Source organism: Mustela lutreola, chromosome 1 (assembly GCF_030435805.1).
Source record: "Mustela lutreola isolate mMusLut2 chromosome 1, mMusLut2.pri, whole genome shotgun sequence".
Taxonomy (NCBI): Eukaryota; Metazoa; Chordata; class Mammalia; order Carnivora; family Mustelidae; genus Mustela; species Mustela lutreola.
The window spans coordinates 149,789,165-149,809,332 of NC_081290.1; the positions used below are offsets into that span (position 1 = coordinate 149,789,165).

The following is a 20,168-nucleotide window of genomic DNA, read 5'->3' on the forward strand; positions in this document are numbered from 1 at the left end:
TTGGAATGTGAACAGGCCAGAGCAGACATGAACCACAAGATGCCTCCCTCCTTCTCCAGGATCCCCATCTTAGCTCGGCCCTGGGCCAGGTGTCCTGCTCGTCCTCAGTCTCAGGAGGCAGGTTCTGGTGTGCGATGGCCTTGGAGCTCTGACCCCGTGCTGGGCTTGCTGGGGGGCTGCTGGCTGGGTTCACCCCTTTGTGGGGAACTGCAAGTTCCTGTGCACAGAGAGGACGGGACTCGACTCCCCAGCCTGATTTGTACTTCACAGAAGGGTCATGGTGGTCGAGGGCACTCACAGTTGTGGCATCCAGGAGGTGTTACAGGAACCAGATGCCCCTTGTAAGAAAGTTTCAGGGAGAGGAAGAGCAAGAACAAGTTACCGGAAAATGTTTATGCTTGCCCATGGATTTTCAAAGAAGGTCTGACTACTCTTGTTCTCGGAGCGTTCCTCTCTCTCGAACCTATTCATGTCCACAGAACCGGGAAACCTTTAGGGTGGGATCCTTTCATTCCCTAATGACTGGCAGAGACCTCCCCTCTGTGCTCAGGCAGTAGTGGGACCTCCAAGACCCGGCTGGGTCAGAAGGTCCGGCTGAATGTGCAAACCAAAAGCTGGGAGCTGGAGGTCCCATGAGAGCCCAGGGCCCAGCATTGGTCTGCTTGGCCATTTGCGTTTAAAAACGGTGCTGGCAGCAGCTAAGGCCTTCTCATTGTGCAATGTTCTTCCACTCCGGGGTGAGCTGGAGCCGTTTATGCAGCTACCCAGCTGGCTCCTCAGACCAAATCCTGTCTGGGAGGCTTTGAGTGGATCAGGAACTCAGGAGCCTTTCGGGTGATTCTGAGCTTTGGCCCTGTTCTGCCTGGGGGGTTTCCTGCTGTGTGAGGCTTTCCTCTGGGTTCTGTAGCCCAGTGGGCCCTCCTGCCTGGGATTGTTAACTGATTTCCTCAGGCGAGCTACGCTCCCCCAGCTGGAGAGCTGCTCCTCTCAAATTCCTGAGGCTTGAGCAGCAGGGAGGGTGTTATGGTGTATTATCAAGAGAAAAGTCCTTGGAAGAGGCTGGGGAGAGGAAAGGAGGTGCATTCCTGACTGGGAAGTGTTTGGCCTTGAGGACCTTGTGTTTGGAGAAGCGGGAACCCTGTGGGGGTTGCTGTGGGGGTGAGTCAGCCGTGTGTACGAAGGGAGGAAGCGAGGAGAGGTGCATTCCTGATGGTGGTTAAGGCTGGCTGAGGTCAAATTCCGGCGCTGATGCTCTCGATTATGTCCTTTCATCAGTGTGAAACACATTTATTGAGTGCCTACTGTGTGCAGTCAAACTCCTTTTCTTAGGAATTGTCCCATCAGGTGGAGAACCAGAAAATTCAAAATTGGGTGGTGATTGGGTTATCGGAGGTGAGGACCCGGGTGGGTTATGGATGGTGCTGAGGAATGGGTGAACTTTGATACGAAGCTGGATAAGGAAGGGCATTAGATGCTTCCTTGGAAAGTTTGTTTCAATTCTTAAAGGCAGGAGGGCTGCTTAGGAGGAGTTTATGAAAGAGAATGGTGTGGGAAGATCGCTCTGAAAGTGTCACAGGGAATGAGCGGGGGGTGTGTGTGTGTGTGTGTGTGTGGAAGAACTTGGAGAAAGCAAAAGCAAATATGAGCTGTGATTGGGAGGCTGCGTCAGAATGAGCCGGGAGCAAGGAAGAAGGCCTGCTGGAAGGGAAGGAATGTTGGTGACCAGGGAAGGATGTATTTAAGGTGTCGAAGCACTGGCATTCCGTGGCTTTGGGACTCATGATTTTCTGGCTTGCACTGGAACAGAGAGGAGGACACGATTTGACGTCCTCTGATGATGTATTAAGTTAGACCAAGCTTCTGGAAACACTAACATTTCGGCAGTGTAACTGTGCAGGGTCCCTCATTTCTCAGTCTTGCCAAGTCGGCTGTGCCTTTGCTGGCTCTCAGGGACAGTGGCCCTCATGTAGTGATTCAGGGATCCACTTTGTCTCTTGGACCCACCCGCGGGGCTGTAGACAGGTTCCCAAGTGTTTCAGCCCACTGGTCTCAGGTCTAACTTCCTCGCTCAGCCCCAGAGCCAGAATGGGCAGTGCAAGGGGAGGCAGTGGGGCAGTGTTGGGAGAGCCGAGAAGTGTTTTGTGAGCTGTGAGGTTCACCTTGAGGTGGAGGGATGGTCCCATGGATGGCCCCAATGAGAAAGTCTGGATGGCATTTGGGACTGGGTGCGTGGTTGAGCAGGAGGTTGTTAGTAGACGTGGGAATCAGCAGTTTTAGAGGTAGAAGAGTGGGGCCCAAAGGAGGAGTCTTGGGGAGCACACTTTGGGTGGTGACTTCGGCTGGTGGGGCTGTCTGGCCATCAGCGTCCTCACCTGCAAGAGGGCACTGGGGCCTCCTTGGAGGGGATGGCAAGAGCCGGCAGACCGCAGCCGGGCCAGCAGTGATTCCCACCAGGGGGGTTTCCTTCCTGCACTGTAACGTGAGCACTCAGCCTTGTCTTTCTGTTTGTCAGGAACCGTGGTGTATGGTGAGCCCATCACTGCTAGCTTGGGGACTGATGGCTCCCACTACTGGAGCAAGAACTGGGCCAAGGCCGCTGCTTTTGTCACCTCCCCGCCCCTGAGCCCTGACCCGACCACTCCGGACTTTCTGAACTCCTTGCTGTCCTGGTGAGTCTTGGTGACCCGGTCACGCTCCCCATTCCCAGCCTCTCCCCAGACTGGCTGACCCATCAGGGTACAGCCTGGTGGGCAGAAGCAGACTCACACACAGAGAGACCTTTGTTCTCAAAATTCAGATTGCAGAGCGGGAACGGGGCATTATCACACTGACATTGTTCTGCGGGGAAAATCCAGATAAAACCTGTGCCATCTTGAAAGTCAACCAGCGAGGAGCGGTATCAGAAGGCTTCCAGTGTGGTGCTGCAACACCCAGAGATTAGATACCTCACGGAAGGGATTTAGATACACAGCAGTGTTATAATGAAGCTTCAGGACCGGGTTCGGCAAATTAAAAAAAAAAATCTGTCCAAGGGTGACTGATGTCAAAGATTAGTTAAATGCTGGCTGTGTGTTTTCCTTCCAGCGGAGATCTGCAGGTCACTGGCAGTGCCCACTGTACATTCAACACTGCCCAGAAGGCTGTAGGGAAGGACAACTTCACCCTGATCCCTGAAGGCACCAATGGCACTGAGGAGCGGATGTCTGTCATCTGGGATAAGGCTGTGGTAAGGAGCAGGGGCCTTGCTCGTGGACTGATGTCAGCTTGCCCCTGCCTCCTCGTCTCACGGTTGTAGGTCTCACAGAGGCCCTGAAATGGCAGTGGAGAGAATTCTAGAAGCTGGTCCTTGTGTGACAGTATTTTTCCAGTTTGGGAATCCCAGACAGCTCCTTAGAGGTCATTTCCTCCTAAATATTACATATGTATTTATTATCGTTGTCCTCTGGGTCAGTGGAGACTGGAAAAAAAACAAAAAAACAAAAACAAGACCAACCCAGAGACTCTTTAAAATAAGGACTTTTTTGATCACTCAGGAAAACACTTTTTTAGCAACCGGGTGACCGGTCTCAGGCAATCTTCCACTCTGGGAAATGGGCTCCGTTTCCTTAAAACTGTCTCTTCGGGCTCTCTGGATTTAGCCTTTCTGCCCACTGCAGGCGTCTGGCAGGCTTGTTTTGAATGTCCACCAACCTTTCGGGGGTCCTTTAGGCTCTGATTTGCAGTGTTTTAAAACGTAGTAACACAACAGGTTTTTCTGGTTGTTAAGGATTTCTTTAGATATGGAAACAATATATCCTTATTCCAGAAAGAGCAGGGAAGGGAGTAAAAATCCCTCATCACACATCTTTCAGATAACTGCAATGAACATTTTTGACAAATGTCCTTCCGGTTTTTGCCAGTGCAAGAGCACTCGTGTGTGTGTGATATGTGTGTGTGTGAGTGGGTAAGTAACACTGGCATCATCTATACTATTCTGTGGCCTGTTTTATGAAACAGGGTATTATGAAAATATCACCACTTCCTTAAATGTACCTGAAGAACTTGACCTTTGGTAGCAGCAGTTTCCATCTTAATGCTGGAGTATAATTCATTCATCATTCTTTGAATGTTCATATTGTTTTCTGATTTTTTTTTTTAACTGGGACAAACTTCTTGTATACACATCCTTGGACAGATCTTTAATGATACTTGTAGGTGAAATTTCTAGAAGAGTTATTCGTGGGTCAGAGGGTATGTATATTTTTGAGGCTGTTCATGCCGACTTCTGCCACTAGGCCCAAATTGGTATTATCACCAGCAAAACAGAAGTCTTACTGACCTGGCTGGCGAATTTGTTTTACACTTAATTCTTTAGTTACTGATTACAGTGAATTTCTTTTTCGTGTCCTTAATTTGACATTTGTCTTTCTCTCTCTTGATACCTGCTCGTTTCCTTTGCTCATTTTTCTACGAGCTTCAGAGCGGGCTCCTTAACTCAGAAACAGGCAGTCGTTTCCTCAGAGTCTCTATCTGAAGGGAAGAGGAAGACAAGTGGTAGAGATGAGGAGCTGCAGGCTGTGAGAAGACCAGGGCTGGCCCCTACGGGATGCCACGGACAGCCAGACACCGGCCTAGGACCTCTGGCTGGGCCAGACTGGAAGCCGAGGGCTGCTGAAAAGACCAGTGTTTCCAGCCAAGCAATGTTTTCTGAAGAGCCCGTGCCTCAATTTTTTTTTTAACTTTTTATTTTGAAATAATTATAGATTCAGAGGAAATTAACAAAGAGAAGACAGAGGGGTCCTGTCTACCCTTCATTCGGTCTCACTGATGCATTATTATGACACCATACCCAAGCCCACAGAGTGACAGTGTTGCAGTGTTCGCGTGTGGTTCTGTGTCATTTTACCATATGTAGGGACATGCAACCACCTCCACAGTCAGGACCCAGATTTCGTCCCATCGCCACGAAGACCCCCCCTTTTGCTGCCCTGTGCTAGTTGCACCGACCCCAGCCCCTGGAGGAAACCCCACCTCGTCCCTTGTTTGTCCTCCATCTCCGTAACTTCGTTATTTTGAGAGTGGGCTAGAAATAAAGCCGTGTGGTCTGTGGCCTTTTGAGATTGGTTCTTTCACTCTGCACAATGCCCTTAGCATCCATCCATTAGATCCATTGTGTGGATCTAATGCGTGTTCCTGCTTTTGCTAAGGAGTGTTCCACCCCTCAGCTTTTTAACTTGCTTTTGGGGTGTATGTGTGTGTCGTACTCTTCAGGTCACTGGGAAGATGGACGAGAACCAGTTTGTGGCCGTGACCAGCACCAATGCAGCCAAAGTCTTCAACCTTTACCCTCGGAAAGGCCGCATTGCTGTGGGATCTGATGCTGACCTGGTCATCTGGGACCCCGACAGTGTCAAAACCATCTCTGCCAAGACCCACAACAGCGTAAGTCCTGTTAACTGCATGGACCCAATCCCAAATGAATTAGAGTCCCAGAAAGGGACTGAGGGAGGGAGAGTCCCCAGAAAGAGCTTGCTGTGATAGGAATGAACTTTTTCCCAGGGTATATTATAACTTGTAATTTGCCGAAGGGGAAGGAAAAAAAAAAAGCTATCTTCTTCTCTTTGGTCAGGACAGTAAGACTATTCCTCTTCTCAGCATTTTGGAGTTCTTTATAGGTAGAGCTCTCTGTCTATAGACCTTCAGAGCCTCCAAATTAATGCCAAATGTCAGAAGCTTCTAGAAGTTAGGCACTGCCCTATTTTTTAACAAGGAACTGCTTTTTTTGTTTTTTTTTAAGATTTTCTTTATTTGACAGAGATTACAAGTAGGCAAAGAGGCAGGCAGAGAAAGTGAGGGGGAAGCAGGCTCCCTGCTGAGCAGAGAGCCTGATGTAGGGCTTGATCCCAGGACCCTGAGATCATGACTCGAGCTGAAGGCAGAGGCTTTAACCCACTGAGCCACCCAGGCACCCCAGGCACTGCCCCGTTTCAATGGTGGAGGGCAGCACCTTTCATGGCAGTGCCTTCTACAGTGAACCCACAGCAAATATTCAAATGCCCATTGGACACTTCTATTCCTTTAAGCCACTGCTTTCTCATGTCAGTGTTCTAGACAAAACCGCTCAATGACAAGATGTTCTTTTGGTCTTAAAGGAATGAACTTTGAGTTGACTTTTTCCCTCCCTCCCTGCTGGCTGGCTTAGCTTCCCAGCATAGTGTTACAGCTACACCTGCGTGTAACTTAGATCACAACCTTTTTGGGATCTAGAACAGCCTTGGCGGGCAGCGCTCCTAGGGTCCTGCCCAGTGAACATACCTGTTCATATGCATTAACAACACTGTCCCATTTACTCTTCTTGGGGCCTTCTCAGTAAAGAGATGGCACCATGACCACAGTTGCTTAGTGGGAAGATAGGAAATGGAAGCTTTGAAAGCTTATGTGACCAGTCTGCTGTTACATGGCTATTTTGTGGTAGAACCAGAACTAGAACCCCCCAATTGTCCAGAGTGCTTCCCTAGCAGACCACACATGCAGCCTCTTGGGCAGGCTTAGACGGAGACAATGCTTCCCCTCCCTGGCAGTCCGTTCTGCAGAGGGGATGGGTAAAACGGGACTCATTATTTAAGCTGTGGATGACTTAGCTAAGGAGTGTGCATATGGAGCCCTTACCGTGGCAGGAGAGAGACTGTGAGGGAGAGAGGATTTGAGGAGACAGAGTCTGCCATTCACGCATCACTCCCAAACTTCCCTGGAGTGATAGCACTGCCCTGCCTCTACTTCCAGGCAGCCCCATGTAAGAGAAGTGCCTCTGATCTGTCCTCACCTGATTGATTCAGAGAGTCCACATTAAACACATTTGTGCAGCATTAATCATCCGGGAAAATACAAATGAGAGGGTTTCCCAGCGTAATACGGTGTTTCATACTACTGGGCTAATTAGCTTTAATTTGTAGCATTTAGCTAACTATTACTGAGCCTGTTGCTAGAAGCATCTGCTCGGGCTTTTCAGGCATCCAGCCAGATGAGTCATTTTAGGGAGCCCCAGGGTTGGATGTAGGTTAAAATGGTCTATACCTGGTGAGCAATGCAGCCTCACTGCTTTGCGGTTTGGCGGAGGGGCGGGTCGGTTCTGTATTCCCTGAGCTGTGAGCCAACCATTGGGCTTGTTCGTTTGTTAGTTTTAAGTGACGTAGATTCATGGGGCTGGTTCTTCCCATTTTTACAAAATGGCGATGGCTCAAGACCCATTTAGTCATTTGTGATCTGTCATTTACAGGCAATTAAAGTCAGCCTAAGCGTGTTGTGATGGCTCTGTCATTAAAGAGCTTGCAATTCTATTTTGAAAGGACAGTAGAAAAAAAACCAGATCGTGGATGACTGGACATTTCCTAAATGCCTGGTCTGTGCCAAGTACCATGCAGGATGCTTCTGTTCCTTTTATTTCCTTGAATCTTGGCATCAGTCCTGCGGGGCAGGCTTTATCCCAGGGAGATGAGGAGCTGTGAGGGACTTGTCCAAAGTCATACAGCCGGGGTATGGCAGACCAGAGATATGAACCCAGGTGGATGGCCCCACATCCAGGGTGGTTGTCAGTCCTCCATTAGGGTGCAAGAAGAGCTTGTTGGAGTGTAGACGCAGGTGCAGAGTAAAAGATGGGGCTTGATGGCCTCAGGGTAATCCGAGGTCGGAGATGATAGGACTCTGACAGTGTGATCTACCCGCGTATGTTGCTTTCGTGTTGTCATATTCACGTAAGCCTTGGGGGAGAGGCAGATGGAGAACCTGTAGTTCTGAGGCAGGATTCAAGTGATCTACTCAGAGTTCCACACACAACTCCTGGATTTCACCAAATCCGAGATGCCTTGATTTGAAGATATTCCCTGAGTTTGTATACCACCACGAAAGGAGATGCACCACTTTGAGTCTACTATGAGACTCCTTTAGGGCTTGCCTGTGCTTTGCATAGGACAACTGAGAGGCGACTCTGCCCTGGAGAAGGGGGAGTGCAGAGAATTCTGTGTGCCTCAAAACATTGGCATTGGGAGTCGAGCAGGCAGAATGTCTCCTGAGAGGCTGAGCTGCAAGCCGGTCCTCCCGCACGTTGGTGGTGTGAATTCCTGCTGCCACAGCAGTCCACAGAAATGTCAGGCTGAGCAATTGATGTGAAATGGCCTCAGCATGGTCACCTCCTAGGCCGGTGAGAAAAGCCAAGCTAGAGCCCGCCAGCAGAGCTCATTCCATTGCTGTGAGACATGCACTGATTCCAGCATGATTGTCTTCAAATGGATGAAAGACAGTCCAGGCTTGAGGACACACACTCTGGTCCCAGAGTGCGTGTATGGAGCGCCCCCCCCCCCTTCCTTTCTGCAGGTGCATCTCTGCCTCACTCCTTAGGTAATTTCCAGAGGATTCTTTGGGGTCTCGGGCAGTGCCGACAGCCTTTCCCTGCTGTCTTTAACCAATAACACGGCATTCCGACACTGAATGTGAGCTGTGAAGCCAGCCCAGGGCTTCCCCATCCTTCTGAGCCCACTGTGCCAGGCAGAAATGTTCTCCCGAACTGCACTGGCCCATTACAGCTTTCTCTTCATAGACTGACCCCTGAATGCTGATAACCAGTCTGACTTTCCCCAGAAAGCCATGCTGCTTTCGCTGGTGAGAGCTTCCCTGTGCATTCTCCAGCCACAGTCATTGGTGCCCGGGAACAAGGCAGGCAGGAAGAAGCGCAGGGCATTGTAGAACCTGGGGAAGGAGCACAGGGTGAATCGAAGCTGGGGATGGGACTGGGGCCTCCTCTTTTCTGTTGCCTTCTTCTGCAACAGCAGACTCACATGCATACAAAGATCCTGCCTGTCTTCCAAGAGGAAGCCCGGATATGTCACCCTGCAAAGCCTGAAGCTAGAAGGATAGCTTCATGGTTCTGGAAGTTAACTAGACGTCAACAATTCATTGAAGGCATTGGCTCGAGTTCCCACAGGCTTTTCACTCAGGGACTACCATTGAACCTTGTTGCTAACAGATTGAGAACCAGGAAAGCCAGTGGGAAAACCTGCTCATGGATGGCCGCATTTCAAAATTTAGATCTTGGTCAGAGAACATCTTCGGATTTTAGCCCAATGGGTGCTTAAGTCAGTAAGGACAAAGCTGCCGCTCATACAAGGAATCACTTCCTTTGTATTTGTTAGCATTTACAAACCCTCATGCTTTCCCACACAGTTTTTCTGTTCAGCTGTTTTCCCCCCAAGAGTTTTGAGAGGCAGGGAAAGATAATTCTAGACAGGAAAATGAAGACAGAAAGATTAAGTGCCTGCTGGGGTGGATATTCGGGACAGGGCCTTTCTTTTGTCTGTGAGATCTTGGGCAGGGTGTATGCTAAAGTTTTCATGCTCTCTCTTCCTAGTCTCTCGAGTACAACATCTTCGAGGGCATGGAGTGCCGTGGCTCTCCACTGGTGGTCATCAGTCAGGGGAAGATCGTCCTGGAGGATGGCACCCTGCATGTCACTGAAGGCTCTGGGCGTTACATCCCCCGGAAGCCCTTCCCTGATTTTGTTTACAAGCGTATCAAGGCGAGGAGCAGAGTGAGTAGCTTTGATCTTACGAACTGTTTTTGTTATGGGTTATGTTCAATTCTGTACATGCCGACTAAGCACTTTGAGTTAGAATATTGAGAGGAGGAGGTGGAGGAGTATGAAGGAGTATGGAGGAGAGGTGGCTCACGAATAAGGGATACATGATCTTTTTATTTCTGGAGCTCAGAATACCAGTAGACAAGTCAGGTATGTCCATAGCCAGCCAGAATGAAGTAAGACTGGTGTGTGCTGGGATGTATAGTGGTTCAGAGGAGGTAGCCACTGCCTGGAATCCTAGGGAAAAGTGTCATGGGAAGAGGGCATTTCGAGTTGGGTTTTGAGGATTAGGCAGGAGTTTGAGAAGTCAAAGAAGGGAGACAAGGAAGTTAGAATGTCATGAACAGGGAAGATGTACAGTATATTCAAGGCACTGGTACTTGAGGATTGTGAGGCAGAGAATAGACAGAGCTGTGAAGGAATTACAGAGAGAGTGATCTTGAATGTGAGCTTAAAGCTCTTCACAGAGATTTTGAACTTGGGTGTAAGTTAAAGTGCCTGGGGGGGACAATGGTAAGAGACGTTAGTCAGTTTTTGTAGAGTAACCAACTACCCATGGTTCATCTTGGGGGAACTTCAGCCTGGAGTGGTGGGGGCTGGCTCCTCGCTGACATCTGTCCCCACTGTATGTGTCCATAAAGAGAGCCCTCCCTCCCCACTCTCACAGGCCTGTCCTAACTGCCATTCCTTCCCCCTTTAGAGAGTTGCCTGGGAGATGTCCTCTGTGAACGTGGCCTGAGTCAAGGGGCTCTTGTGTTTTGCAGCTGGCAGAGCTGAGAGGGGTTCCTCGTGGCCTGTACGACGGACCTGTGTGTGAGGTGTCTGTGACACCCAAGACTGTCACTCCAGCCTCCTCAGCTAAGACATCTCCTGCCAAGCAGCAGGCCCCACCTGTCCGGAACCTGCACCAGTCTGGATTCAGTTTGTCTGGTACGGTTATGGTTTGGTTGGGCCCGGTTCCATGGGACCTTTCTTGCTGAACCAGCAAGGCTTGTTTTTGTTTGTTTATTTTGTTTTGTTTTATTCCTCTAAAGATTTTATTTATTTATTTGGCAGAGAGAGAGAGCCATAGAGCACAAGTGGAGTGAATGGCAGAGGGGGAGGTAGAAGTAGGCTTCCCACTGAGCTTGGAGCCCATTGTGGATCTCGATCTCAGGACCCTGGGATCATGACCTGAGGTGAAGGCAGATTCTTAACCGACTGAGCCACCCAGGTGCTCCAAGGCATGCTTTGGTTAGAGGGGGGGGGACTTGGGAAGGAATGAAGCTCATGAGAAGTACTAATATCCCCAGAGATGTAATTCCTATGGAATGACCAGTTGGGTCATTTCAGAATCTTGACGTGAGTGTACAGCACATACAACGTCATGGTGTGCATACTCTGTATATATAGAACTTGATGTAGCAGAGGACATTTCTCCAAAGTCTCGTGTCCATCCTAAAAGAGGGTGTTGTGGTATTGTTGTGGTATTTCAGAACTCTCTTTGCCCCCATGTATGCAGCATATCGTGGTAGCTCAGCTTGTGGGGTCTGGAGCTTGAATAGTTGGACTCTGTAGCCAGACACAGCTATGCCTCAGTCCCCTCATCTATAGAATGGGTATAAGAGTAGTGGCTACCTTGTATAGGGCTGTCAGAAGGGTTAAATAAGTGACCATCCACGTAAAGTGCTCACAGCAGAGCCATTTGATAGTTGTTATTTGTGTGATGTCAGCAAAGGTGAGCTGTCCAGATTGTCAGGCTTCCTTACTTGAAACTTGTGCTCCTCCATTTGGTCTATAGCTAAAAGCCTTCTTTTCAAGTTCCCTGAGCCACAGATCAGTATCCCACTCTCTATGGGACGTTAAAGAAACCGTTAATCTGATAGGTTTTTTTTCCTTGTCAAATATGCTGGGTTTCAGAAAGTTACCATGTGTAATTCCATCTGTGGGTTACCAATTTTCAAAAATTTTATTATTTTGGTTTTCTATTTTTTTAGAGGGGGGGAGGGACAGAGGGAGAGGGAGAAAGAGAATCTTTTTTTTTTTAAGATTTTATTTATTTATTTGACAGACAGAGATCACAAGTAGGTAGAGAGGCAGACAGAGAGACAGGAAGGGAAGCAGGCTCCCCACTGAGCAGAGAGCCCGATGTAGGGCTTGATCCCAAGACCCCAAGATCATGACTTGAGCCGAAGGCAGAGACTAACCCACTGAGCCACCTAGGTGCCCCGAGATAGAGAATCTTAACAGGCACCACATCCAGTGCAGAGCCCGTGGAGCTTGATCTCAGGACCCCTATGATCATGACTTGAGCTGAAACCAAGAGTCAGACACTTAACCAACTGAGCCACCTATGAATTTTCAAAAAATTTTGAAAAGAACAAGCACTAGTTTTGTCAGAGAGTGAAATGGGCATAATCATGGCTGTGCTCTTTTATCTGACTGGGCCATTCCAATCTAGGGAAGCATCCTCACTCTTATTCTTGGTTACACAGCAGAGGTACAGAGTTGGGGGAATAGAATGCTGGAGAGAAGGCTGTAGAAGCCTTCAGAAAAGCCACGCAGTCTGACTAATGAGGACACAGGCAGGCTGCAGTCTCAGTGAGTCTCCAGCTGAAGCATGGTGTTATTTCATATACAGTTTTACTCTTTCAAGTGAGGGATCTAACCAGCTTTTGCATGGACTGCTTTACAGGGTCGGTGATTTCTTTGGCTACCTTAGGCAGGTCCCTTTTTTACAGTTTAAACTTGCAGTGAGGTTTTGGGAAAGGGACAGAGACTGGGCCTGGCCCTTTTCTCCTGGGCTGTGCTGTTTTGGTTTAGAGGGGGGACTCCTGTAACTGGTCCCCCCCACCATGTGACCCTTTTTGACCCCCATCCCTGTCTCCTCTCCAGGTGCTCAGATCGATGACAACATTCCCCGCCGCACCACCCAGCGCATTGTGGCTCCCCCTGGTGGCCGTGCCAACATCACCAGCCTGGGCTAGAGGCCAGCCGGCAGCCTACTTGGGGATGGGGGATGGGACACCTGAGGACATTCTGAGACTTCCTTCCTAACTTTTTTTTTTAAGAGCCTGTGATAGTTACTGTGGGGCAGCCAGTTCACGGGGCTCCCTCTTGGGCCCTGCACTCCGTCCCTCACCCGGAGTCACTGATTTTGCTCACCCACTTCCCTGTACATCTAAGGAATATCACACCCAAGTCTACCCACCAACCCCATACACGGAACTGCATCCAACACTCAGACATGCGAAACAAAGCAAATCACAACGAGGGTATTTTTCATCTCTAACCTCTGTTGTACTTGTTACCATCTTCCTTTTCATGGGGGGAGGGGGGCGGGGTGGGGGAAGATAAAGTGAATTGCCCAGAGCTGCCTTTTTCTTTTTAAATTTTGAAAAGTTTTCTTCATGGGTCTAGGGAGAGGGTGGGTGGGTCGGGGGGAGTAGGTTTTTGTTTATTTTTTTTTTCTTTTTACATACTAAATTGGGGCGCCTAATTCAATATTAATACAAGGGGTTTGAACTGGACATCCTAATGATGCAATTATGTAACCATTGAGCTGCTTCAGGGTGGGTGGCAGACTCGTGTCCCTCCTGAGAGGCTCCAAAATGTCCGCATTGCATTCCATCGTCTTCTGCGTCAATTGTTGATGAAGGCAGGTTTTCTTTTGGCCTAGATTTTGCTGCAGATTACATTTCTCGAGGATTCTCTTCTCCTTTCTTAACATCTTTTCTGCTCTCTCTCTCCCTCTCGCTAGCTTTTTCATTCATGACTGTTTTCACGTCTCTTCCTTTCTTTGTGTTGCCTAAAGCCCTTGTCTCTGAGACCCATGTTTTTTCCCCGTTCCCCTGTGTCTTCTCAGATGACCAGATCTCCTGTCTTAGCGTGGTCGTAAGAACCTGCCTAGAAGGGTTTGAGCTTTGTCACTGCAGCCATAGTAATATGCTTTCCTAGTCCACACACGACTGGTGCTACCCACCCGCCCCCACCAGGACATGCGTTTGAGTTCGGGATGCTTCCGGGTGCAGCGGAAGGGCTGAGCTACCCACACTCACCTGTGGGCTCAGCATAGAAACTCGAGCAGTACTGAGATGTTGCAGAAACCTGAGGCTATAGGACATAAGTTTTTTCCTCTGTGCAATGCTAACTAACTAAAGAAAAATGCGGTCAAATCTGTAAATTGAGCCCCATGGCCCAAGTGAACCAGTTATCCTGGAGCCAGCCACCAGCTCAGTGTTGAGTTGGTGCAAGTCTGACCCTGGAGCCTGCTCTTTGCTAAAAATATCTTTTGGGATTCCAGAGCATTCCGGGTCTTCTCACTTCGGGGTAAAAAATATTTTCTTATTCAAGTATTTTGGGAGATGTCATGCAGTCCTTCTACACGAGATACATTCCAAGACCCCCAGTGGATACCTGAAATCGCAAATAGTACTAAACTTGATATGTATTGGTTTTTTTCCCCATATGTACTTGTGATATACTTTAATTTATAAATTAGGCACTGTAGGAGGTTAACAACAACAATAATAAAATAGAATAATTGTAACAATATACAGTAATAAAAGTGATGTGGATGTGGTCTCTCTTTCTCAAAATACCTTATTCCATACTCACCCTTCTTGGGATGACGTCAGCTAGTAAGGTGGCTATGTGATGGGATGAAGTGACGTGAATGACGTAGACACTGTGACAAGCGGCAGCTCTTGCTGACCTCCTGACGGTACGTCAGAGGGAGGAGCACTTGCTTCTGGACATTGGTTGACCGCCAAGAACTGAAGCCTCGAAAAGCAAGACCACAGATGAATAAGACCTATCGTATAAGAAGGCCTTCTAAACTCAGAAAATCCTTGGGAAATTCAACTTAGAGTCCATTTTACTTTGTGACTGGGAACAGCTGTTGAAGGAGTGATAGGTCCCATCAGAGCTGTTGTGGGGAGAAGATCTTACAAATCGAGCATGTGGCCCTCATAGAGACCGCAGGTGACCTTGTGTCCACATCCCGCCCTCGTATCCATGACCCTTCCCGCTAGCTGCCTTCGTGTTGGGCCCTGTCTTTGCCGATTCGTGTTGCATTTCTTTCCAAACGCGTTTACAGATTCTCTTAAGCAATGTTAGCGTTTGCAGGCTTTTACTGAACCAAATCTGCTTTCGTAAAGCATAACACGGAGAAGTAGGTCACTTACATCACACTCGTCTCTCCACACGTTTTGCCTTTGGGGTTATGGTTGGGGTTTATTTTTGGTGGTTGTTGTTGTTTGTTATTTTAAAAGTAAATTGCACTTTTAAAGAATAATTGGTTAACTTAATATATTTGCTTTTTTTTTTTCTCACCTGCACTTAGAGGAAATTTGAACAAGTTGGAAAAAAATTTTTTTTTGTTTCAATTCTAAGAAACACTTGCAGCTCTTTTAGTATTCACTGAGTCTTCCTGTTTTTTCCTGTAGCAGGTCATGGTGGTTTTGGTTATTTTGATTGTTTTTTTTTAAAACAATTTAAAACCTGAAGATTTCTGCAGGCTGTGTAAGCATGTTTACCTGTTGGCTTGCTTTGTGTGTCTGTTAAATGAATGTCATATGTAAATGCTAAAATAAATGGACAGTGTCTCCGAACTGAATAACTACAGTGACTTGATGCTCTAAAAACATTGTAGGATTTAATCATAGATGGTTTCTAACCCTTGGAATTGTGATTGTGACCCATGAGTGGAGGAACTTTCAGTGCTAAAGCTGACGATGTGTGTAGCCAGGAGAGTACCTTCTTTTTTTTTTTTTTTTTTTGTAACCACTGTCTTAATGGCAAAATAATTATGGTAAAAAAAAAAAAAAAGTCTCGTGTTTATTATTCCTTAAGAACTCTGTGTTATATTACCATGGAACGCCTAATAAAGCAAAATGTGGTTGTTTCAGGGGTGTGTCTGTGTTGAGATGTTCAAGGAGGCGGTTGCTGGGTCCGGCCTGCCTGTAGCCTTCCTTCCCGAAGCATTCATAGGTGTCTTTGGCCTGGCTTTGCTGATGGTCCCAGTTCAAGAGTTTTCACTGCATGTTGTAAACTTGCAGGCAGCTCTGAGCTTGTGTCCGGGCCACTGAGGTCGAAGGCCAAACGGAATGCTGCACGGCAGAGCATAGTATCAGTCATAGACTATCCTAGTGAGGGTGTGAGATCTTTCCAGAATCAAGCTGCAAACCCAAGCTTGGAAGTGGGAGTCTAGGGGGCACCATGCCTAGGGTTGGTGTGGTGACTCCTGTGCTCTCTGCGTCCATAGAGCTGGTTCATCCCGGAAAATCTTCAAGCTACAAGGAGGTGTAAAAGAAAGAGATCGGAGTTGACTTGCATCCAAGGCCCAGTCAGTAGCTTGCAGGAAAGCAGGACATAGAGTATGTGTTCCTCCACGCCCAGAGCAGGTGAAGGGAATGCAGATTGGGGAGGGGGTGGGCCAACCCCAGCCGGCTGGCCGCTAGATTCCCACAGTCCCTTGTTAACTGATGCTGGTATATTGGGTCTGAAGACACTGAATGACGGAGGTGTGTGCTTGGGGCTCCCCAGGCCCATCCTGCGATTGAGGAAATCCTTCTCTCTTTCCTTTCTCATTGTTTTCTATCCAGCCCTGTCCAAATAGGATATGAGGTGGTTTGCAAAAATACACACACCATACCAAACTTTATAAACCAGAGTGTTTGAGTAAAGGGAAAACAAGGAAAAATAAGATAAGACCTGAGTGGAGTTCGTACCACACACCTGCCCTGAAGTTGTAAACTTGGGAGGGAGCTCGAACAGCAAATCCAAAAAAGGCAGATACGGCCGGAAGACCATAAAAGTTTTATAGTGACCAGAATATACATTAGTCCTTCAGAAGGGAAACAGATTTCCTGCCCTCAGCTCTACGGGCAAGTCCTGGCGGCCCCCTGTAACCAGTGTTGCATGTCTGGGTCTGGTTACTGCCTTCACTGTATGAGGTGACATCACCGTTACTCAGGAAAATCAAATCTGTCCAGAAAACGGGCAGAAAGGCTCGCCCTATTACAGGACCCATGACAAGAAGGGAAAACCCAGGCCCACAGCCCATGCTCTTGTTCCCTCCCTGGCTTCATCCTACACCAAAAAGTACCCTTGCTCATGCCGACAGACAGCTCAGCCCCTAGCAGAGAGTCACCCCCAAGGTGGTCATCCCGGGCTGTGAGGTCTGCCCTCTGGAGAGGCCCACGTAGATGCTGAGGGGAGGCCTGGGTCCATCTGAGTGGAGACTGGCAGGGTAGCCAGGAGCAGGTGCTCTAAAGAGAAAGTCCCATGGGTGCCACAAGGCTAGACGATGGAGCTGGGCAGAGAACTCTCTGGCGGTGGGATTTAATGCAAGATAGATTATTTTATTTTATAATTCTTTTAAAGATTTACTTATTTATTTTAGAGAAAGAAAGAGAGAACACACAAGAGGCCAAGAGAAAGAGGGAGAAAGAAGCACACACCGCACTGAGTGTGGAACCTGTTGTGGGCCGATCTCACCACCCTGAGATCACGATCTGAGCAGTAATACCCTCCAATAAGTTTCTGTAGCCCATGTATTTTTGTAAGAAAAGGGAGATTTACTCTTTTCTCATCAACTGAGGTGGGAATAGGGTTGGATGGGGCCACTGACGAGGTACACATCTTTCGGAAAGCCTCCATGGGTCTTATTTACCCTTCCTGCAAGACAGATGATGTCAACCTAACTCGGGTTTAGGACCAAATCGGAAAGGACAAGCCTTACATCAGATGGCGTGCAGAGCCGAGGATTGTGAAAGACCACTGGGAAGCTGCCGGAAACAGTGTCCTCAGGGTCTGTCCTAAAATAGAACTAGATTAGCGGATGACTGGTGACGGCAGAGGTCTTTAGTAGAGCGCTGAGCCTGTTACCGCGACACATCAGAGAGGCTGTCGATTGTCCAACAGAACAATCTGTTGGCTGAAGTCCCCCGCTGGACGGTAGCTAACATTATCACGTGCCAGGCTCTGCTCTAAAGGCATTTCACATGTCCGTGCACTTAGGCTTTGCAGCAACCCAGGAGAGGGCCCCTGGGTACAGGGGACACGTCGAAAGTACAGAGAGTTAAACAGCTTGCTCAGAGCTGGGCCTTGAACCCATTTGGTCTGGGGCCAGGGCTCATGTTCTCCATGAATATTATTTAGTATTTATTTTATTTTATTTTATTTATTTATTTGACAGAGAGAAATCACAAGTAGATGGAGAGGCAGGCAGAGAGAGAGAGAGGGAAGCAGGCTCTCCGCTAAGCAGAGAGCCCGATGCGGGACTCGATCCCAGGACTCTGAGATCATGACCTGAGCCGAAGGCAGCGGCTTAACCCACTGAGCCACCCAGGCGCCCCTTATTTAGTATTTCTTAGGACTAAGTTCCTGCTTAGAAGCACATGAGAAAGAGAGAAGGTGGAAAGTGGCAGAGAGTAAGCCTGTGCGGGCAGAGAGATCCGTGGAGGGAAGTCATGGACCCGCGAGAGCGTGGCGACAGTCTCATGCAGCTGACACAGATTTGGAGACCTGTGGGCTCTAAGAGAAATAAGAGAATTAAGAGGCCTACAAAATACACAGGGCTAGGAGAAAAATGGGTTAGAAGGATAACAATAATAACTTGAGTATGGTTGAGTTTTATAGAGAAGATTTGGAGAAATTGTATTGATTTGGTGAAAAATTACAAATCATGTATAGACACAAATGTATATACATAATTAATTTTTATAAGGACCTGGAAAGAAAAAAAAGGAATGTCTATTTGGGGGGGAAATATTTTATTTATTTATTTATTTGAGATAAAGAGAGAGAGCATGCAGAAGCAGGGGGAGTGGCAGAGGGAGAAGGAGAAGCAGGCTCCCCACTGAGCAGGGAGCCCAATGCAGGACTCGATCCCAGGACTCTGGGATCCTGAGCTGAACTGAATGCAGATACTCCACCGAATGAGCCACCCAGGAGTCTCAAAAGTAATGTCCGTTGAAAATACTTTGAGGGGCACTTGGGTGGCTCAGTTGGTTAATCATTCGACTCTTGGTCTCAACTCAGGTCTTGAGCTCAGGGTCATGACTTTGAAAAAAAAGAGAGAGAGAGAGAAATAAAAAGAAAATACTTTGAAAAGGAGCAAAGGGACCCAGATACATAAGTGCATTGCTGTTTTTGAATATTGGATGTCCAGTTAGGACAGGAACAGCAGATGCCACCCTTAGCAATGAAGAATGTGGCCTCCACTTAGGGTTTGGGGTCTTGAAGGAGGGACATAACATGAGGGACTCATGGAAGGAACTCAGGGAGAATTGAAGACCAAACATGATAGCATATAAAGTATTATGGTTCAAATAATGTATTACATTGAGATTATTTATGTGATTAGCTTTGGCAGCTAAGCTTTGTCTGTGCTATAGTTACACGAACATTCCTCATCCTAATAAACTTTATCCCTCTCTGGAAACCTGCTGCGTGGGTTGGGCATGGGGTAAAGGTCAGAGAAATGTGGGCCATACACTTCCAGTGATGACCTCACTGGGACCAAGTGTTTCCAGCTTTATCTTACAACTGGGGACACCAGGGACCTCCGATGGGACCCAAGTGTAGATGCCTCAGGGAAGAAGTGAGGAGGAGGGAACTTATTGTATGCTGTTCACAGCTCTTAAGGATTGATCTCTCTTCAGAGAGGACTAGATGAGGCTAGGCTTCTGAGGCTTTCCATTTCTGGTGGTTATTCCACTTGATTTTTCCTATCACTCCAAGCGGCCGCCATTTTTTATCCCTCAGCGGTTCAGAAGTCTTCTGTGTACACAATAAGCCTATGACAAATCTGCTTCTCCGTGGTGGTGTGCTCCCTCTGCTGGAGACAATCATTTCTATCTTTTCTTACTAAGAGTTACGTGAGAGAGCGTAGAATGTAATCAAGGACTGCCTTGTTTCTCAAGAGAACGAAGAGGAGGGTTAGCTGTCTGCCGGGATGGACTGTGGGTATCTTGCCTAGATGTAGGGAGAGGGGACTCCAGGTTTATCTTCCACTCTGACCAGCGTTTCTACTCACCCACTCTGACTATACCCATGTTTTGACATCATACACCTTCAGTCTGTTGACTTGGTTGTCCTCTGGCTGTTAGTCTCCCCAGAGCCATCCACCAGGACCCACCAGGACTCTCTTAATAGTTCCCTCAATTTCTTTGAACCCATGTCCTGAAACTGTACCTGTTGAATGAACCCAACTCTGGATTCCTGACCGCAGCAGCCCTGCCAGCCAGCACCCTGCCAGAGCGGCCCCTGCACCACTCTGTCTTGACCCAGAGCATCAACCGCAGAGGACAAGGATCTCCTGACAACTGCTTAGTTGCTCCCCAGCATCCATACCATGTGCCAAATCACGAGGAATGAGAATTCATGACCCACGTCTAGCTGCCTGGCCTCCCTCTAGGACACTACTAGATTCTGAGAGGCCCAAGCACTACTGTGCAATAGGGGACATCTAGCCTTCCATTCTGTTCTCACTTGTACCCCACGTGTTGTTCTGGGCATCTGTCATTTCTGTGCTTCCTCCTCTTGACCAAACCTCCCACTCTCAAACTCTACATAT

General features: G+C 48.1%; 1 protein-coding gene across 2 annotated transcripts in view; it reads left to right on the top strand.

The window, feature by feature from the left end:
* Nucleotides 1-15,494, top strand: part of DPYSL2 (dihydropyrimidinase like 2) — a 128,298-nt gene extending 112,804 nt beyond the window's left edge. For both annotated transcript variants that reach the window (XM_059176324.1, XM_059176325.1), the window contains exons 9-14: nt 2,513-2,669; nt 3,085-3,226; nt 5,251-5,421; nt 9,380-9,559; nt 10,372-10,537; nt 12,482-15,494. In XM_059176324.1, the coding sequence (XP_059032307.1) occupies nt 2,513-2,669; nt 3,085-3,226; nt 5,251-5,421; nt 9,380-9,559; nt 10,372-10,537; nt 12,482-12,573 (908 nt within the window). In that variant the 3' untranslated portion in view covers nt 12,574-15,494. The remainder of the gene's footprint in view (nt 1-2,512; nt 2,670-3,084; nt 3,227-5,250; nt 5,422-9,379; nt 9,560-10,371; nt 10,538-12,481) is intronic.
* The last annotated feature ends 4,674 nt before the right edge of the window (nt 15,495-20,168 follow it).